Here is a 21628-nt window from a genome sequence, read left to right as displayed (position 1 = left end):
CATGATTCTCATCAAAATTAGTAAATTGTTGACTTAAAACAATCTCCTGTAGTTACTTGTAAGTTAGTTTTATTTTATTTCAAGTGTTTTAAGATATTTCCACTGAAACTAATGCAAAAATAAAAAAAAATACTTGGTAAAATGTTGTTTTTGCACAGAAATCCTACATCTTATGTTTTCCACTAATTGGATTTTCAGAAGCTCAGTTTTGGTTTGGTGCAGTAAAATCTTTTCAGTTATTTTATGTGTATAAAATTAAGTTTCACCTTCAGTCGCCTTACCTGCAATCCGTCCAAGAACAGACACACAAAATGCTGTGGAGTCTTAAAATCGTGGGTTTTTTTTATGGAAAAAAGAAAAGAAGAAAGCAGAAAAATGACCTTTTTTATGCTATTTACAGAAAAGAAAACACACAGGACTTGTTTGTGTCACGCTGTGTAGGATTCCCTTGTTTTTTTTTTACCGTAGAAAATATATTTATTAAAGCATTCAGGCCCCACAAAAAAGGAACAACAGCGACTGCAAGATAGCAGAACATAATCTGTACCATAAAATGGATAAACAACTTACTGTACACACTGTTTGCACTGCAGCTGTGGCACAAGTCAGAAAAAATAAAAAACATTTGGTAAATCTCCAAAATCTGTGTTAGAAGCAAAGCACTGAAAAAAACTAACAAAAAAAACGAGTCAGTTTGAGCTGGAAATGCTACAAACAGCATTAATAATGAATTAGTTCTGCGTATTGGTGCTGTTTAAATTATAAATGAGCTGTGGGTTTATTACAGAAGTTCATATCTGTTGCTCTGACTTATTACAGAAATGAAGGTTAGTTTTCAAGCTTTGAGACGTTTTTATTAAAATCAGCTAGTATTTAAATCCTGTTCACAGACCAGATTTGACTGGTTTCAGTACTAAAATTTAATTTATTCTGTTACTTATTCAAGGTAGAAATAGATTATATATGCCTTAAAAGCTCATAAAATACATAAATGTATATCTATATTTATATATACATGACTTGCTGGTTTAATTTATAAAGTTTATTGTACTCCAGATGAACTGACGTCTGTTTTTAAAGCAACCTGCAGCGTTTAGCTGCATGTACCTGAAATTATAACCTACATTTTTTATTTTCTTAACACTGCCACTCTAAATACAAAATAAAGCTTCTCAATAAAATCTTTACTAATGCAGATTCAGTCTCACAGTGATCTCCAGTGTGTGAACTGAAGGTTTTGAGTCTTTTTCGTTAAAAACGTAAGGCTTTAGGTGGGAGTAATGGCGACATGTGTTCATCTATAGGCTGGAATGTTTTGGTTATTGGTTAAAACCAGTGGTAGGCACCACGGCTAATGCTAAAATGCTATTCCAACATGGTATTTAGCAGAAGCTAATGCTAAAGCGCTATGACACAAAACATGTTAAAAAGTGATTTTTTATTTCTATAGGGTCAAATTTGTTATTAAATACAGTTAAGTTTAGGGAAGTGATTCCTTGGTTTCAGTTTTATAGTTGTTGAATATTCACATCAATAGATTTTAAACTGTTTACTACATCTACTGCAATGCATTCTGGGTACAAAATACACGTAATTTGCTGGTGAAGAATGAGAGAAGCCTCTCAAAAACAATTCACATGTGAATTTTTACATGGATTTGTTTAATTACCGCTTCCTGTTGTTTGTTCATGTAAGCGTATTCTTCTGTGTACCGAAAAGTTTCTATAAAAAAATAAGAATACAAGAAGAGGAAATGCAATTGTCCGTCAAAATAAGAGCATTAATGTAAACAACTACTTGGTAAATTCTCAACAGTTAGAAACCAAAACTTCAAATAATTTAGAGAAAGCTAAGTGCGCTAAATGTTTTCAGTTAGCAGAAATGCTACAGTGCTAAATGAAAATTAGCTCTGCTGTTAGCACAATTCCTAACAGTCAATATCAAAAAACTTCACGTCAAACTTTAGCTGAAATTTTACAAAACAGCCAAGAAAATTAGCATTTCATAATTTATTTTAAAAAAATTAGTATTAGTAATAGTATTAGTCCTAAGCTAAGTGTGCTAAACTTAGCAAACGCTAAATATAAAAATAACTGCTGTTAGCGCAGTTTGTCTAAGACGTTGAATTCTCAACAGTCGATAACCAAAAATTCAACTAATTTAGGGGAAGCTATGTGTGCTAAATGTTTCCAATTAGCAAAAATGCTAAAGCTGTAAATGAAAAATTAGCTCTGCTGTTAGCGCATTACGTCTCACTACCTGAAGAATGCTAAGCAGTCGATGACCAAAGCATCAGCACAGACATTCAGCTTTATTCAACTGGATGCCTACAAAACAGCCAACTAAATTAGCACTTTAAGATTTAGTTGGAAAATTTAATTTACAGTAAACAAAGTATGCTAAAGTTAGCAAAAGTGTTTTATGAAAAATTAGCTCTGCTGTTAGCACATTGTGTCTAATTACTTGATGAATTCTCTATCTGATAATCCAAACTTTAGCTAATTTAGGGGAAGCTAAGTGCGCTGTTTTCAGTTAGCAAAAACTGCTGAAGCGCTAAATGGAAAAATTAGCTCTGTTAGCAGATTAGCATATTAGCCGACGTGTGCCTACCACCGGTTGAATCAAAGTATTTTTAGTGCATTTGTGGGGATACAAATCCTCCAAAATGAGTTTTTTCTTGAACTTTCTGCTGAATCTTGATTTCTTCCTGGTAACTTTGGTAATCACGTACCGACGCATTTTTAACTGTAAAATAATCGTTTTTATTTTGTTTCTGGAAGCGACATTAATGTGCTTAGTCCTGAATTCGTTGCTAATGTTTAGGGTGACAACAGGGAAAACAGTGGAAACCTTTAGCTGCAATGCTAGTAAATATGTTCCTATTGGTCATTGAGGTAGACACAAATACAATTTAACATATATATTTTTAAATAAAATGTAAATAAAACCTAATTATTCCTGCCATCTATATTTTGTAGCACAGTTTCTTAGCTTTGGTTTCTAAAACGAGGCTTTCTCTGTGGAAAACTCGAAGCGGCAGAGATTCAGGCTGCAGTCACTCCGGATGCTAATTCATCTTCAGAGGAACCAGCCTGGGAGTTTCGGGCGTGCGGCTCCTCTGGGAGGCGCTGGCATTTATTTTTAGAGCTTAAATGAATGAGGGAACATGGGGGGAAATGTAGGAAGGGCAGAAGAAGTGGGAAGCAAATCAATATGCTGCCTGTTAGCGTAGCGGTGAGCTATTAGCGCTGGTAGCTGCTTTGTTAACGCTGACAAAGACGGATAATCTGCTAGCATTAGCAAGGAGGAGATAAAGAGTTACAGTTAAGAAGCAAAGGCTTTTTTCTTTGGCAAAGTATGATTAATTGAATGACTTTTGTTATAGTGGCAATTAGGCCCCATTTTTTCTTGTTTCACTCTAAAACCTCAGAGTACATGCAGCTGTAGAAACGGCATCCCGGTGCCCCAGTTTCCAGCTCCCAGGCTGCGCCGGCTGCAGGCCTGCAGAAGCACATAGTTAATCAAAGACGCTGCCTGCCTCGCTCCTCTGGGGCGCGCAGCCGCTTTATCTGGGCAAACTTCACAAGTAGGGCAGCTGGGACAAAAATATGCCGCCGCGCTTCCCTTCCTCTCTCCTAAAAAACTTTAAGAGTCATTCGGCAGGTAGCAGGAAATGCAAAGATAGGGATCATTGTGAGTTTAACCTTTCTAAGTGCAGTGAGTAACTTACCTCTGGCTCGTCAAAGAAAAAACCCCCTAAAACACCTCAGGAGTCGACCTGAGCACAGCACAACGCGCTTCTGAAGTGAGCGTAAGACTGACATAAACACCACGGCCATAAACACGAAGGGCTGTTTAAATAATGACACTTCTAAAGCTTTACGACTCCATTAAAATGTCCATTTTTAATTAAAAGTGTCATTATTTACATAATAACACGTCGTTACAACAGACATAAACGTGTGTCTGTTGTTATGACGTGTTATTATGTAAATAATGACACTTTTAACGCTTTACGACTCCATTAAAATGTCCATTTTTAATTAAAAGTGTCATTATTTACATAATAACACGTCGTAACAACAGACTTAAACATGTGTCTGTTGTTATGACTTATTATGTAAATAATGACACTTTTAATGCAAGGTTTCATGAAAAATTTAAAAGGTGCCAACTTTGCATTATTCACTAAATAAAGACACTTTTGAGACAAACTCGCCTTAAAAGTATCAACTGAATTAAAAGTGTCGTTATTCACTGAATGACGATAAACATTTATGACTCATTCAGTAAATGATTGAACTTTTCAAGCAAAAAGCTTCGTTAAAAGTGTAAAGTTTGCATTATTTGGCAAATTAAATTTTTAAAGCAGGGCTGCATTAAAAGTACATTAAAGTGTCAACTTGGTGTTAACGGCGTCATTTTTTACAGGACGGCACTTTGTGACAACATGGTGCACTAAAACTTGCATTAAAAGTAAAACTTTGTGTTACTTGGTAAGTAATTACACTTTTAATGTGAAGTTGAATTAAAAGTGTAATAACTTACAGAGCGATGCTTAATAGCAACAGTTATTAAGGCTTAATAACAGTTATTAAGGCTTAATAACAGTTATTAAGGCTTAATAACAAGTTAAGGCTTAATAACAACAATTATTAAGGCTTAATAACAACAGTTATTAAGGCTTAATAACAACAGTTATTAAGGCTTAATAACAACAGTTATTAAGGCTTAATAAAGTCTCCTTCATGTCAGTTTCGTTTGTTATGACAGTCTAATTCACACTCCAACCAAAGTGTCGCCTCCTTCTGACCGTGGAAAAGAAACGGCATCTTATTTCTAAAAATGGACAAACAGCTGGAGGAAGGACTGCTGTGCACTGAAAAAAGAAAACCGTTGACCCAACTTTAAAAACTTGATATGTTGCAAGAAATCAAATTAAGCTTATTAATGACATGGAACAAGGTAAAATTTAAAAAAGTTTTTTTTCAGTGTGGAGTTCACTGCTTGAGCTGAAAACTGGTTTGTAAAAACGTGAATAAATTAAAGATAAATCGGCGATAAATTAAAACAATTTGATCATTTTTCTCTTTTCTCTCTTCCTGCCAAAAACTGGATGATAAAAGTTTTCAGTCTGGACTTTTGGTCTCGACTGTTTTGTTTACAGAGACTAAATAGTTAATTTTATTTGTCGTTTCCGTTTCAATATTCAAGTTGATCCTAAAAAAAATTAATTAAATTTAAGAGAATTAATAAATGGACAAAACTACCAGGGCGTATTACGGCCATGTAGTTATGAAAAAAAAGAGACAAAATTTCCACCAAAAACTCAGAAGTTTTGAGATTAATTTCTGACATTTTTTAGAATTTTTTTAATTTATCAGCTAAAAATGTTGAAACTTTGCTGGAAAACAGTTTGGCAATTTTGGAGTTTCGAAAGTCTAAAATATTCAACTTATGAAATAAGTTTGTTTTTTATTTTCATAAAATTTGTGAGATTTATCTAAAAGTTTCAGTTTTTTTGACAAATTTTCAACTTTTCAAACATCAATGTCAAAGTTTTAAAAAATTTGTGCAAATTTGTGTTTTCAAACTCAAACTAAGTTTTTTTTTTTTACATTAATCTCAATTTCAGAAAATTTCTTGCATGTTTATTTATATCTCATGTTTGTTTTTTTTTTTGTCAGATTTTTTTTTTGTTTTCTAACTCAGAAATTTCTTATTTTTCTCTAGAAATTTAATGAGATTAACCTTAAATTTTCAGATTTCTTTTCTCACAAACTTTTCAACCAGAGAATCTTTGTTGCGTTTTCTAGAAGGTTCCTGAGATCATTCTCAAAACGTTATGAAAACACAAACAAAAACATTTACTGAGATTTATCTCAAACTTTCTGAAAATTTCCTCACATTTTTAAACTAAGAAATTTCCCCGTTTTTCCTAGAAAACGCCTGAATCTGAAATTTCCCGGTGCTTTTGGCGGAAATGTCCTCCTTTTCCCCGGTAACCCGGCGACCTGAACGCATTTTAATCTGGAAGGACCTAAAACCCGAAGCGGATTCAGCCGGATCTTCCGGCTGGAAGCTGGAGGAACTTCTTTAGGTGGCGTATGGAGAAAGTTATGTGGAAGGAGAGTGACGAGTGGCGGGCGGGCGGGCGGTTCGTACCATGCTGTGAAGTGTGACTCCGTTTCCTGTGGTGGGAGCCGATGGCATGGAGCGAGTCGGACTCGGACGAGTCGGGTCATGGTGGATGCAGGTGTTGGTCGGATGACGCTGGTGCACAGGAGGATTGTGGGTAGATGGATATGTCATAGAGTTGAACCCCTGAAACTTTATTTCTGCTCTGATCCGCTCTTCACTTACCTCGGATTAGATCATCTAGCGCAGGGGTGTCCAAACTGAGGCCCGGGGGCCATTTGTGGCCCCTGGACTGATTGTGTGCGGCCCCTGAGTAACGTCGTGTTTGAAGGATTTCTGGGTTTTTATTATTATTATTATTACAAAGTAAAATCTCCCTACAGTAGAAAACATCGGCAGCAACTAATTATATTAAATAATCGCATTTTTTGTTTTCTTCTATCCTGATCAAATCTGATTAAATATTTATTAAACTTTGCTACATGGAGCTTTAAGCTAATCCTTATTTTATTGCTCAGATTTGACTAATTTTTTAAATCTTTTTTTCAAAATTGTAATAATTTACACATCCTTTCCCAAAAACACACCTGACTTTTACTCAAAATGTCACATTTATTCAACTTTGCTACATTTTATTGATCAGAATCAACTGAATTTTGTTTCATCTTTTTCTAGAAATGTACAACCGAATTAAAATTTCTTAAACTTGGCTACTCACAGCTAACAATCCTTATTTTACTGGTTAGAATTCAGTAAATTTTGTTTTATTTTTCCAGAAAACGCAGTAAAATTTTCTGCAGAATTGTAAAAAATTCCCGCCTCCCTCCCCAACAACGGTTTGGACACCCCTGATCTAGCGTTATCCAGAAAACACAAAACAAAATCCTGTTTCTGACTCTTCACAGCAAACGTGACGATTTACTGCTTAACACTAAAGATGTGACTTTGCTTCAATGATTTATTTTACCCATAACCATGTACAAATGAACAAAACCTTTACAGCTTTGCATGGTCACACATGTAGCATTCATTGGTCCAAAAGCATCCCGACGGCGGCAGAAAAGCCTCGGCGCCGACCGGCTCCTGCGCCGGCGCCGCAAATGTACCACCATCCATTCCAACAGGTTCATTGCAAATAAAAATATTCACATGCAATGATTGGAAAAAAAATCACATTACCTCATGTCACATAGAAAGTAAGCGAAAAGTTCCAGTATTTAGAAATAAGTTTTCTTCAGAGATTCGTCTCTCTTGTTGGTTTTTTTTTTTAAAGTCCTACACATTCTGTCAACAGCGTTGTTGGTCTCATTTGGGTTGTAAACATAAAGTTACAGCCGGCCGGCTGCCGCCGCCGCCGCGTACCGTCATCGCTCGGGGGAGAGAGAGAGAATTGGTCGATCGGTCGGTTGCTAGTATCAATCGGCTGATCGGGAAGAATTGGGTTTGGGGGGGGGGGGGGGGAATACAAACCGTTCGCTCTTTGGGGCAACAAGACGCCAGCGAGAGACTGGAGAACAGACTAAACAGTAAATCTGCGTAAGACACCCTGAGAATCACAACTACGTCTCCCTCTTCCTGTTCTCTCCCTCTTCCTGTCCTCTCTCTCCTTTTTTTAGGTTTCATTTTTATTTTTATTTTTTTTTATTCCTCTGCTTCTTCCTCTAAGGTCAAATCTTTGCCAGGTGGGCGTGGCCTCGTCAGTTGGGTTGCTTGGTCGGTAGCTTGGTTTTGTTGTGCTGGAAGCCAGTTGCCGGGCAACTGCCCCCCCTCCCCCCCGCCCCCCACCCTGCGGGTTGCCGTGGAAACGGGTTAAGGTGGATTCTGGCCCTGGTACAAGATAAGTAATGCGGCACGTACAGTAGTATGAACAGGAGGATGCAGGATGCAGCTCTGGGGGAAAAGAACAAGTCTTGGTTCGAAGATTAAGGAAATTAAATTATTATTATTATTTTTTTTTAACTGAGTGAAATGGCGTAGAAAGTAAGCGCACCCCCGTTCAGATTTAATCCCTAAATGTCGAAACAAACGTCTGCCACGTGGATTTCTGTCCCCAAAAACGTTTATTTATTTATTTTGTTGCGCGACGACTACATCTGCTTCCGACAGAAAAAATAGTCCCGGTGAAATTCTCATCTACTACAGGTTCCCAAACAGCCTGTGACCGCCAAAATAAGAGCGCCAGAGACTTGGGTGATATATGATAATTTCATTTAATTGTGACGTTTTGTTTGTCTGATTCAGTTAGTTTTAATTAGTTGTTTGCTAGTTTGTATTAATTATTAGTTAAATATTGTTTTGTTTTTGTTAGATATAGTAGTGGTTTTGGTTTTTTCAAACTTTTACGGATTTACACCGAAATTTTCAGACAACTGACGTAAACTTAAAAATAAATTTCACATCAGTTCGAAAGGCTAATAAATTAATTAATAAACACAAAAATGAAGGATGTCATATCTACATGTTTTAGTTTTATAAACACACAATATAGTTCAAGTTAGCTTTACTCTCAAATTACCGTTTTTATTTCAGTTAACAAAAATGTCCAATTTCAGTTTTTATTTTGTTAGTTTTAGTTAGTGAACTGTAATAACCTCAATTCTAAACCTCTTAAAAAACACATTATCTTCCCGTTTATTTAATTTAATTTACATAGTGCCAGTTCCCAACGAATGTCGTCTCAAAGCGCGTCACAAAACTAAACTAAATTGGAAAACCTGATATGTTTTTCCATTCTGAAAAATGTTAAGCCTATTTGTACATTATTTATTTCATGATATATTTAATTATTTAACGTCCATGCATGCTAGTAGCTACATTATTATAAGTCTAAAAATAATTTATTTTCTTCTTGCGACCCTTTCAGGCCCACGATCCCCACTTTGAGAACCCCTCCTTTACTGGAAGCTTCCTTTTGACGTTTTTTACGTTTTAGTGCAAAATGTCTTCTTTCACCTCTGAGGTTTTGAAGGCAGAAGTCCAAGAAACAGACGTGTTAAAGCAAACTAAACCCAGATGAGTTGAACCTTTAACGAATCAAGCAACTGAATTCGGTTTTGTTTGGATTTCAACCCTCAGGAATCTAAAAAAACAAACAAACAAAAACCACTTTAACTTTTAACCCCAGACCTGTCAGTATAGATTGTGACAGTAGTATGTTATCGATGGAGAACATCACATGGGGCTGACGTGGTGTGCAGCAAAAGGATGGCGCAGGGGTAGGCGGTAGTGGTGGACAGTGATTGGTTGATTTGGTTGGTCAGGTGACTGAAGGGGTTATGGACAGTCGAGTTGAGTCAGATCACATGATGAGGGTTTGCAGCTATAACGTCAGGCGGTTCCATCAGGGAGCATGGAAGCCTGACAGGTTTTAGCTTTTTGGTGGACACTGGACAGAAACACCCACCCTGAGCCCCTCCCTCACACACACACCCAAACACACACCCAAACACACACACACACACACACACACACACACTCACTCACACACTCACCCAAACACAGATGCATCCAAAGGAAAGTTAGAAGCACGCTCACTTGAGTGAAGTTGGCCCCGCCCACCTTCTTCAAATGAAATGAAATTCATGTAAAATTTTGTGCTGCAAAAAGTTTTGTTTGTACTGCTGTCATTTTAAAGACATAAATGTTTCAGGAGGTCATCTAAGGTCAACCAGCTTGTCCACATTTACAAAAATCTAAAGAAATATGTCGATCAACTGGGCTACCTCTGTGCTGCACCAAAATATGTGCTGCTGTGCTTGTGCAGCACAAATTGTTTGCCTGGGCCGCTAACATTCTAAAGAGTTTATGGAATGCTTCCAGAGGTCATCAAAGGTCAAACAGCCACCCACATTTACAAAATCAAATCAAATCTGGTGTTAACTGACTATGCTGTGTTTGTGCAGCAAATTTTTGTTTTAAAAGCAGCATACACTTAAGGGCCAGTTTTAACCCAATTAGTGATTAGTCCACATTTATAAAATCAAACTAATTGATGTGAATAAACTGTGCTAGGTTTGTGCAGCACAAATTTGTGTCGCCGACATTTTAATTATATTAATGTTTCCAGAGGTTACCACAGGTAAACAAGCCCGTCCATATTTATGAAGTCAAATAAAATATGGTGTCGATCAACTGTGCTATGTTTGTGCAACATACATTTTCGTTTGTGCTGCTAATTATCAGAAATTTGTATTTAAAACATGGTATTAGTATGCCTTTTCAATTTACTGCAGTAAAAGAACCAATAAATAGCACACAAAACAAAAGGCTAACATTTCACGACCTCCCACTTGGCATCTCGTGTCCCTGCTCAGGCCCACGAACCACACTGAGAACCCCTGCTTTACTGATAGCTTCCTTTCAACTTCCCTTACGCTTTAATGATAAATGTCCTCGTCTTAACAGGACAAGGACTAATGCTATCAACATTTTAGTTGTGCAAATGTAGCAAAATCAATTTTGTTTCATTTTGATCTTTGGTGAACTTTTTTTGTTTTTTTTCCCCCTCAATTTTAATGGCACAAATTTTTTTGTGCTGCACAAACTCAGCAAAGTTGATCGACACTATATTTAAATTAATTTCATAAATGCGGACCGGCGGGTTGACCTTTGACCTCTGGACACATTTATTAACATCTTTAAAATAAAAGAGACACAAACAAAAAGTTGTGCTGCACAAACGCAGCACATCAATCAACTTAGCACAGTCGCTACACTGTGTAGCACAAAGTAGCGACTGTTTAATTTCTTAATGTGGATTGGCTGGTTGACTGCAAACATTCGTTAAAATCTTTAAAGCAGTAGCGGCACAAATGAAAGTTGTTGCGGCACAAACGTCTGACACGGACTCTGTTTGACTTGAGGGAAGTGGGCGGGGCCGACGTCCCTCGGGTTGGTGTGAGTGTTTGTAGCTCACGCCAGCTAGCTAGCGCTCGGTCCCACCCCGGACTTGCGATGTGTTACTGTGATGATGCAGAGTGTGGTGGAAGGTGAAGAATAAGACAACGGAAGACAGGTGATGCTAAAATGAACATTTATAATGACTGCTGTTGCTGTCGCAAAATAAGAATCCTTAAAAAAAGACCTCATATATATATTAGCACTAGATTGCCCACTTCACTGGTAATCCACAAGTCAAGAAACACAACTCACTAGGTTTTTTTTTTTTTTGCTTTACAAACACAATGCTACAATTACATTAAATATTCAATAATCTTTAAGTCAGTTAATGAATGTTGTTAAAAGCAACCACTAAGATACTAAAAAATAAAAACAAAACAATAGTATTAATTCACCTTTTTTTCCAGTCATTCCCTTTTTCTTGTTGCGACGTTATTTATTAATAGTATATCAATAATAGTCTGAGAAATAAATAGCTCATGTGGTGTTGTCACGGCGATGGGGCAGGCAGCATAAATCAAGAGTGGAGCTGAGAGCAATGCGATGAAATGGCGGGAGTCGAATTTATTTCCAGAAAAAAATGCAACATGGAGATATGATCCGACTTTTTCTAATTTTTTTTTTTTCTTCCCCCCACTAATGTCGATGTTTTTATTTTTTTTTGTAATGATGATATATGTGGCTAACGCTAATAAAAAACACACTAACGCCACTACAACTCACTGGTAGGAAAAACATCAACAAATGCACATCGAGAATGGCGTTCAGCTAGCCGTCGTGGTTAGCGGTTGCTATCGGAAGCTAACAGGGAAGCTAACAGTGCACACAGGAGGTAAATCTACACTAATAACAGCAGCACAGGGCAACACTAGCAGAGCCGATTACAGATTAAACTACGGGAGTTCAGGAGTTTCTCTCTTTATGCTGCCGGCCCCTTTCTGCTCAACACGCTCTCTCTTTACAGCTTGGCAAAAAACTCTGACAAAAATATTTACAATGAGAGAGAGAGAGAAAAAAACGTGGAGAGACAGTTGCTTTTTATGCGTTTTTTTTTCTTTAAGGATCTTTTTCTTACTTTCACTTTTTTTTTTTTTTTTTTTTGACTTGTATCTCAGAGAAATGTCCCCCAATGATGAGCAACAAACAAACAAACAAACAAACAAAATAAAAATAATCCAATCATATCAGCTAGCATTGCACAGTCTCAAGAGAGGTTTTGGGGATGGAATGGAGAGTTATCGTCCAAACAGTTGGATGAACACAGAAGTGGGGAAGGAAGGTCAAAGTTCATGAGGAAGGGGGGAGGAGGAGGGGGTGGGGTGGGGTGGGGGGTGGGGGGTGAAAGTTCAAAAATAGTTCGAGAAGACAGAGGATGGGCTGCGCAGCTGACGGTGCGTAAACGCTCCCACACACACACACACACACACCGCGGTGCGTGCGTCGGCGTGATTTGGATGTTAAACGACAAACAGAAACAAAAAAAAAATCATCATTAGAAAAAAACAAAATGGAGATTTTTTTTTTTTTTTTAATCTTTCCCCATTGAGAAAAAAAAATCAAATGGAGCGAGAGCGATCACAGAGAGAGGAAGAAAGGAAGGAAGGAAAAGGGGGAAATGGCACACAATCAAAATGGAGTCCAACAGGCTGAAGAAATGACAGAATTAGGAGGGAAAAAAAGAGAAAAAGCAGCTGGCATGAGCGGTAGTAGCTGTTTCTGTTTGGTTCTGGAGGAGGAAGGTAGCCGACCTGCAGAGGGGTTAATCCTGGCCGGGTTTAGCTCTGTGGAGGGTGGAGGGTGGGGGGAGGTGAGGAAGAGGAGGAGGAGGAGGAGACAGGTGGTGGTAGGTGGGGCAAAAGGTGCCGTTCAGTTGAGGCGTCATGAGCGACATCATGTTATGAGGGGCGGAGCATGCTGGCTTCATGGGTGCTTCCAAGATGGATGTCCAAGACAATACAACTCAAAAAACGCTTGGAATGGTAGTAGTAGGAGGAGGAGTAGTAGTCACTGTTTGTTTTTGTTTTGTTTTTTTTGTTTGTTTTCCTCTCTTTTTTTCTATTTTGGCACTCGAGAGAAGAGATTCGTGGGAGGCGGCGGAGGAGAAGAAAAGTGTGAGTGTATGTTTGGACGAAGAGGAGGAGGAGGAGGAGGAGGAAGGAGTGGGCAGTGAAAGTGCACAAAAAGGAGAGCATGGAGTGTTTTGTTTGTGTTTATGTGTGTATGTTTGGAAAAAAAGGGTAAACAAGCTACACACAGAAAATGGCATTCTTTTTTTTTTGTTGTTGTTTTGTTTTTTTGTTAAAACAGATTCGGGTTAGAGCATACAGTACAAACCAAAAACCAGGAAGGTAAAGAGATCAACAGAAGAAGAAGAAGAAACAGAAAAACAGTGATGTGACAAATGCAGTCTACAGTTGCTGCTGGTGTTTCAATGGGGACCGAGTTTCCTGTAACACACCGTGGAAAGCAGGTTTCTAGAGGTAGGTGGAGTGAAAAGGGCCAAAAAATGACAAATAAAAACCAGAGCAAGTTATGACCTGTTGAGCAGGCTGGGGGTTAAACTCGCTACACACGTGGGAACTTATGATTCATCGGCTTTCAACAGAGACGGGACACGAGGAGCATGCACATCTAAACACAGAAAACACGGATTACTGCGAAACATCTCCAGTCGTCTCGCTCAGCTCGGCCTGCCATGCGGTGTCAGCAGAGTTTAGTGCAAACATTTAAAACCTCATGGCAACACTTTCCGACGGGACGATCGGACGGCCATGCTGAAGCCGGTAAACACAGGGATTCAAAAAATACTTTTTTTTTTTTTTTCTTTCTAGAAGTTAGAAAGGCGTTTACCAGAGATGCACCGATCCCAGCCGATACCGATCACGTCCGGTTCGGAGAAAAAAAACAAACCTGCTGCAGGTTTTCCTGAAGGAGGCTGATCACAAAAAAAAATCACATTTTAAAACGTTGTAATACTGTTACCACTGAAAAACAAATGTAAGTCGATATCAACAGCTATTGATTAGTTTCTTGTGTCAAATATCTGAAATACTGAGAAACTGTTGGCGTAACCTTTCCTGTTTTCCAGTTTATTTTCAAACGACTTCAAGCTGCCAGTTACTCAGCAGGTCGTTGCTAGGTAACCAAAGGTGGGGGGGAGGGGCGGGGGAGTATTGTAACTGCTTCTCATCCAGCAGGCTGTTGCTAGGCAACCGAAGAGCCTAGCAACAGCCTGGTGATTCCACCAACCTGGCTTAGCTAGCCGTGAGAGTTTTAGCGGCTAGCGTCTCTCCTTTGCCTTCATCTCCCAGAATGCTTTGCGGTTCTTTATTCAGAGTTTAAAAACTATTGAACGTTTTATCAGACGCATTTCCTATTGATTTTGATCACGTGTCTATCGCGATATTTTCTAGTAAAATGCCATCATTAGCTTAGCATTGTTAACAAAAAAAAGAGATTCTGCTAAATGGAAATGTTTCTGCAGCACAAAACCCCCAGGAGAGTGATGGCGTGGAAACTACTGTATTACACTATAACAAGATAATTGATAATCAATAAAGTGTAATAATCTGTGCAGTATAGGTCTAAGTAAATAAATACTGTATCGTTATACTAACCTTTATTTAAACTCAGAACATTTCATTTACGTGTTTACAGCGTGAAGAAATGTCACTTTTCTGTCTCGATTCATTAAGTAACAGGAAATAATCGCCCGGTTCTGATGACTGGATCGGTGCATCCCGATTAAAAACACAGGAGAAACACATGAAGGAGTTTTTACCTCCTTCTCTCACACCGGTCCTGGATTCCTCCTGAACTGCATAAACTGGTGGATTAATGCCAAGATAAGCCAGAAGTCGAGGGGAAGGAGGAATAAAAGGACTCCAGACGTAACGCGCCAACGGGTTAGTAATGTTAGAGGACGAAACCACACAGAGAAACACATGAAAGCTCCTGCAGCAGTTGTGAGAAAAGTGAAACTCATGAAATGATGAGAACATTCGTGGACAATCTCTGTCTAGATTTGTAGCTAAATCCTAAGAAATATATAGATTTTTAAACATTTTTTCATGTGCGTTTCGATATTTTTAATCCAAGCTCGCTCAGGATGTAAGAAAAGAAAGTTTGTTCAAAAGCTTTGTTCAAATCCCTCGCAAGGAAGTCAATTTAAACTCTAAAAAAATCCTCTTCCTGTTGTAGCAAACATGAGGCGGCCATGTTTGTTTTAAAGCAGCTGCATGGAATAATAACGGTTTGAACGTAAAACAATATCAAAATGCTCTACCCTTATCGACATGCAGAGATTTGTTTCAGAAAATCAACAACACACACTGCCTATTTTTTTTATTTGTTTTTCTTCTTTTTTTTTCGTCCACGCTTCACTTTGATATCATGCAATATAGACGTGCAAAAAAGATAACATCTATTTCCACAAAATACATTTTATTTGTTTTTTTCTTGTTCTTGTAGCTATAAAAAGTTGTATTTAAGAATGCTATCTTAGTCACATTTTCTTTAGCATGACGATGCTAAGCTATCGCTATGTTGATCGGTCTAGCCCCAGAGTTGTAGTAGTGCTGTTGCATTCTGGGAGGTTGAGTTCCCAGAGGGTCGGCTAACGCTAAGATGGCGGTTCCTTCTTCAGCAGGAAGGACAGAAAATGAACGTTACAGTGAGGTGCTTCGTCTTTTAGCCTAGCTAGCTCTTAAAAACAGATGTGGGAACTTCACCCTTACTATAAATAAGTTTCATTTGGCACTTTTCACATTTTCTTAATATAAAAGGAGGTCTCTTATTACCTAATGTTTTTGAGTTAACACGTTTAGCGTTTTAGCTCCTTCAAGACATGTTTGGCACAAAATTAACTTATTGTCAGCGTCTAACATTTATTTCTACACCGTCGCTTCAAACTCGCTGCTCCAGCTGAAGGACAGGCTCCGATATGTTTTCGTCTTAGTACATCAATTATTAAATAGCAGCATTTTCCACAATTTAAAAAAAGAAAAAGATGTACTTTTGTAAACCTATCCAACACCTACGGTTTGACGCTCCTGCGCGGCAGACAGAGGATAAGACGGGACAACACGATATGCCGACGCGAGTATTGCTTCCAGTACTTGTCACATTTTTATGTCAGTCGCCCAACGTTGAGAAAACTTAAATTATTTTAAGGTTTAACCAGTGAGATGAAATATAAATCCTCTCATCATCATTAATAATAATAATAACAACAATCTAAACTCGTCTCCCGTAAAAGATGCTGCACTGCATGCATGTTTTCTGCATATTGCACGTTCAGCCTATTAAATCTATAATAACCGTTTAAAATCACAAATTCCAGTGAGTTCGACATTTTTTAATGTTAAAAATAATTATTATTTTGCAAACGAAACGCATGCAGCACAGAATCTGTCCACCGAAGAACCGAGAGCAAAATCTACCAATGAAATCCAGTCAAACCCGAGTCAAGATTCTCCCTGGTGATATGTGCGAGTAGGACGGCGTGTCGGGCCGCTGCGGACAGAGAGACGGGGAGCGCAGCGCTCAGCTGCGGACAGAGAAACGGGGAGCGCAGCGCTCAGCTGTGGACAGAGAGACGGGGAGCGCAGCGCTCAGCTGCGGACAGAGAGACGGGGAGCGCAGCGCTCAGCTGCGGACAGAGAGACGGGGAGCGCAGCGCTCAGCTGCGGACAGAGAGACGGGGAGCGCAGCGCTCAGCTGCGGACAGAGAGACGGGGAGCGCAGCGCTCAGCTGCGGACAGAGAGACGGGGAGCGCAGCGCTCAGCTGCGGACAAAACGTCTCAGAAAGTTCCTAGAAAAAATAAGAACATTTACGAGTCTGAAAAGTCAAAAATAATTAATTGCTAGAAAAAAAAAGAAATTCAAGTTTCATCTCAGAAATTTTCTGAAAGAAAAAATGTGGAAACTCCTGACTTTGAGAAATCAAATATTATCTAGTAAAAAACAGGAATTTTATATATATTTATGTATAAACTCTTGGTGATACTGAGTTTGAGTTTGAAAAATCACCAATTTGCAAGAAGAAACTTGGAAGCTTTGAAAAGAACCTCAGAGATTTTTAAAAAAAAAGTAATTTGGAGATTTTAAAAGTCAAAAGTTTTTGAATTTTGAAACTTTTCTCAAATTTCTGATTAATCTGAATATCGGAGATTTTCCAAGCAAATTTTTGACTTTTGGAGATCAAGCTGATAGTTTTTTAAATGAAAAAAAAAAAATTCTAGAACATTTCTTACATTCATCTCAAAATTTGAGCTTTTTATCTATCAAATTTTCTACTTCTAAACCTCAGACTTTTTAGATTAACCTCAAATTTACATTTTTTTCTATCAAATTTTAAACTTGTTTTTTCTGAAACATTTTTTCTGAAACAAATTTTCAACTTTCCAAACTCGGAAACTTCTTTTTTTTTTTTTTTTCTAGAAAATTTCTGAAGTCGTTGCCAAATTTTGCAGTTTTTTTTGTCCGAGCTTCCTCCCGTTTCCTCGCCCTCATCGCCTCCAACACGCCGCCGCAGTTTGTGCAAACGGGACTCCGTCTGAAAAGCGGCTGCCGAGCCGTTTCCTCCTGCAGCTCTCCGCAGACTCTCTCTGTGAGGCGTTTCCTGGGGCAAGCAGCAGACATGCATCGATCGGGGAAAACAGCAGACAGAGTCACCCATGGAGCGATGTGTTAGGAGGAGAAGGGTGTCAGGATGGGGGTGCACTGGGAAAGAGGAGGTGAGCAGAGTGTGGATGGAGTTAGATGGGAGTAAAGAAGCCTCCTTACCAAGCGGTGGAGATTAAACCCTCACTGGCGCTCCAACTGAGAACGACACGTTCGCTAGCAAACCTGACCTGGGCTCAGATTGGTGCTGCTGTTGTTTTATAGCTTAGTAAAAAAAATTAACATAGAAGAACACACCCCCTCCTCAGTTTTAGCGTTTGGACTTTGAAACTCTGAGCTGCGTTGAAGAACTGGTTTGATTCGACCCGGTCTCTCCCCTCGGGACTCGGATATGACGACTTCTTCGGGTGTTTTTCAGATACGTGGATTTGTTTTGTTTCGTTTCCCTGCCAGTCGTGACGCCGTCTGCAGCCCCGACCTGCAGCAGGTCGGGCGGCGGCTCTCTAGCTTCACAGTGCATTAAGACAAAATAAGAAAAATTATAATAATAATTCAGTGTACTCCGATTTGCTTTAAAAAAAAAAAAAAACACAACACAAAATATATTCAACACAATAAACAACAGCATCTTCAGCAGCCTACAGCGGGCAGTAAACGAACGGGAGCTCCGCTCCCCGGGTGCGTGCTGGACATCTGCCCTTTGACCTCGTGGCAGTCGGACGGGCGAGTTTATCTCCTTTCACTGATATGCATGCTGCCTTTCGAAGAACAAAATCTGCGCGCAGATTTAGCGGTGGCCCCCAGACGAACGACGTTTCAGTGTTTTTATTTAGTTTGTGTTTGCGCCCGACTCGACGCTGCGTCTCCTCAGTAGTCGGTCCTAAGTGCTCTGGCTGGATCCAGTTCAACTGAGACAGGGGAGGCGGGTTTGGAAGACCACAGGCCGAGATCGGGTCTCAGCGCAACGACGCAGGTTCAGCTGCAGCAGGCGCTTCGCCGCAGCGCCGATAAAGCCCCCTGCTGGACTGGAAATGGAACTGCAGGCTGCGCCGGGCGCGTGATGGGCGGCGCCGCATAAAGCGCCGGGTGTTTCCTTCAGCGAGCGAATGAGCGTCTGGGAAAATTTGGTAGGAAAACTTGGAAATTTTGAGCTTCATCTCTAGTACTTTCTAGAAAAAAAATTTCAAAATTTTTGAAAAGTCAAAAATTTGGTTAGCTATTTTGAAATCTCAGAAATTTTCAAGAAAAATACTGGAAATTTGAGTTTGAGTAAAAAAAATTTCTTTGACTCTTTAAAATGATAAAATTTCAAAAAGTCAAAAATGTTAAACTTTTCAAACTAAATCTCATAATTTCAGAATTTCCAAATTTCCAGGTGTTTTCATCACAACGTCTCGTCTAAACGGTTCAGTTTTAGTTGCAGCGGGCGATAAATGGACGCTTCACTTCAGCTACAGACAGCAGATTTGATGGATTCTCTGTCAGCGGCACCAGATATGGAGCTGTGTGTGTGTGTGTGTGTGTGTGTGTGTGTGTGTGTGCTCCCGGTTCTTTGACTGGATATATCACCCTAATGATCTTCCTGCCTGGGGCGGCTCTCTAACTGGACATAAATAAGACATATATTACACTATTTGACACATTACTATTCCTCTTACATGAAAACAAAACCCAGAACAAAAAGTCTCATTTACATTCATGTCAACCTGAATTCACAGATTTAAAAAAAGAAGACTGCGCTTTAAACGGGCGACGGTATTAATAAATAGCGACAGTGGTGGAGATTTCCTGTGGCGAAACGACGTGAGCTGCGTTTCCAGGCAACATGACGGCGCAATTTGACATTTAAAAATATATATATATATTTTTTTTTTTGCATCGTACGAGTCACATGACCAGCAACCGGATGTTGATTCTCGCACAAACCAAGAAGAAGAAGAAGAAGAAAACAGGAAGTGTTTTTTTTAATGACTCATTTTCTCTTTTAATTGCGAAATTAGCGACAAAACGTTTGCGCACATTTGTGCCGGAAACGCAGCTACTGCCATCATGAGTGTTATTATTATTATTATTATTATTATTATGATGCTGCAGAGGCGGGTCTGCAGCGCTGCACCGGTTGCGCCTGTGTGTGTGTAAGTGTGTGTGTGTGTGTGTGAAGAAACGCCCTCACGCTCCTCACCGAGACTCGAGGGAGGCGAAGTTTTCGGGAGTTGAGGACGTTTCTTAGCTTCCACACATCAAGCTAAAGTTGCAATCTTTCTATTTTTTTTTTAAACCGTTAAGAAGGGGGGAGGGGGGGCGAAGCGAAAGGGGCGAATTTATAATCTGGATTAAATAAAATCTGTCTGAGGATACAGCGTGTGGGCCGGAGGGGCCGGCGGAGCGTTGCACCCTGTAAACACCAACCCTCCGCCTCACCCTGACCCCCGTGACCCCCGCCGCACTCTGTAGCCTCCCAGTCTAAATGGCATTCAGCTTTGTCCACACGATACACAGACAGCTTAATTTACTGAACGAAAAACAAAAAATAAAACAATAAAAAAATCCCAAAAGGTCAAGACGTTAAGTAATAAAACCTTATTTACATTTTACACATTTTTCTTGGTTTTTCAGCGTAATAACTCGCTCCCCCTCCCCTCCTCGCCTTCTCAGCACATTTTTGCTTTGAGTCAAAAAACTTCCTTTTTTTTTTTTAATATAGAATACTGAAAACACGCAGAAGAAAACGGCGCAAACGATTCCTTCCGACATTCTTTCTCTCCTCTCCTTTTTTCCATTCTCCCTTTTTCTTTGCTCTCCTCCCCCGAAGCCCCCATTCCTTTTCACTTTTCCTCTTTTCCTCCTCGCTTCCTGTCAGGTTTAGCCCACCTTCTGTGGGTTGGTGGCGCGGACGCCCTGCTCGTAGGTGATCCGCTGGCTGATCAGGTACTGCGCGGCCTGCGTGGCGGCCTGCGACCCCGTGATGGTCACCTTCCTGTTCCGAGTTCCCGGGATGAACTCGCCTTTCTTCGAGATCTGGATCCTGGCGCCGGTCAGCTCCTGGTACTCCACTAGCGTCTTCCCGCCTTTCCCCAAGATGGCGCCGACGAGGTTCTCTGGCACGGCGATCTCGACCACTTCCTTCGCTCCCTCTGCTAGCTTCTCCGTCGCCAGGAGGGACGACGCCACCAGAGGCGACGCCGCGCTCAGGTAGCCGTTGGTGGCGCCGGTGGCGGCCGCCAGGGACCCCAGAGAGAGGCCTCCCAGGCTGGCGGCGGGGTGCGCCGCGCTGGTAGACGCGTCGCTGGCGTACGACGCTAACAAATTAGCCGCGGCGGCCGCTGCTGGGTTGGCGTTAGCCGCTACGGCTGCTAGCACCCCGGAAGCGGCGGCGGGATTGAGCCCCAGCCCCAGAGAGTTGGTGTTGTAGCCGTAGCTGGCCAGGGTGTTGAGCGCGGAGGTGATGGCGAGCAAGTCGTTGCCTGAGAAGCTGGACATGGTGGTCGGGAACGCGCCGACTCCCGCCAGGCCCGCCTGGCCCAGCAGAGAGGAGGCGGTGGCGGCTGCGGCGGCCGCCGCCGCCGGCATCACCTCGGTGGAGTTGGCGTACGGGGAGCCAGTGGGGTTGGAGTTGGCCACCGGCCCGGTGATGTTGGAGTAGGAGATGTTGAGGCAGGAGGAGCTCTGCGGGTCTTCCTGGATCTTCTGGATGATGATCTCCACGGCTTTGCGGTTCTGCTCCGGCTCGCCGCTGATGGTGACCACGCGCTCCTGCAGGTTGATGCCCTCGGGCTTCTGGGACAGCTGGACCCAAGCCCCAGACTGCTCCATCACCGCCTTGACCGTAGCGCCGCCTTTGCCGATGATGAGGCCGGCTGTGCTGTTGGGGACAATCAGCTTGGCCTGTTGGGGGGACAAGAAGACAGAAGAAGAGTTATTGACAGGAAGACATTTTAATATTTTAGTCCAAGAGACGCTGCAGCG

The 21628-nt window shown here is 40.6% G+C and overlaps 1 protein-coding gene and 1 long non-coding RNA gene across 9 annotated transcripts in view; one reads left to right on the top strand and one right to left on the bottom strand.

Moving 5' to 3' along the window:
• LOC103475147 (uncharacterized) overlaps positions 1–21628 on the top strand; it is a 44078-nt gene that overhangs the window by 9537 nt on the left and 12913 nt on the right. The window lies entirely within an intron of this gene.
• The window catches only part of nova2 (NOVA alternative splicing regulator 2), a 104515-nt gene continuing 89965 nt past the window's right edge, over positions 7079–21628 (bottom strand). For all 6 annotated transcript variants that reach the window (XM_081614691.1, XM_081614692.1, XM_008426572.3 and 3 more), the window contains one exon: positions 7079–21547. In XM_081614691.1, coding sequence (XP_081470817.1) covers positions 20525–21547 — 1023 coding nt within the window. In that variant the 3' untranslated portion in view covers positions 7079–20524. The remainder of the gene's footprint in view (positions 21548–21628) is intronic.

The sequence above is a fragment of the Poecilia reticulata genome, chromosome 13 (genome assembly GCF_904066995.2).
Source record: "Poecilia reticulata chromosome 13, P_reticulata-male-v2, whole genome shotgun sequence".
NCBI classification, from domain to species: domain Eukaryota; kingdom Metazoa; phylum Chordata; class Actinopteri; order Cyprinodontiformes; family Poeciliidae; genus Poecilia; species Poecilia reticulata.
This window is presented reverse-complemented; position numbering and strand designations above follow the sequence as displayed.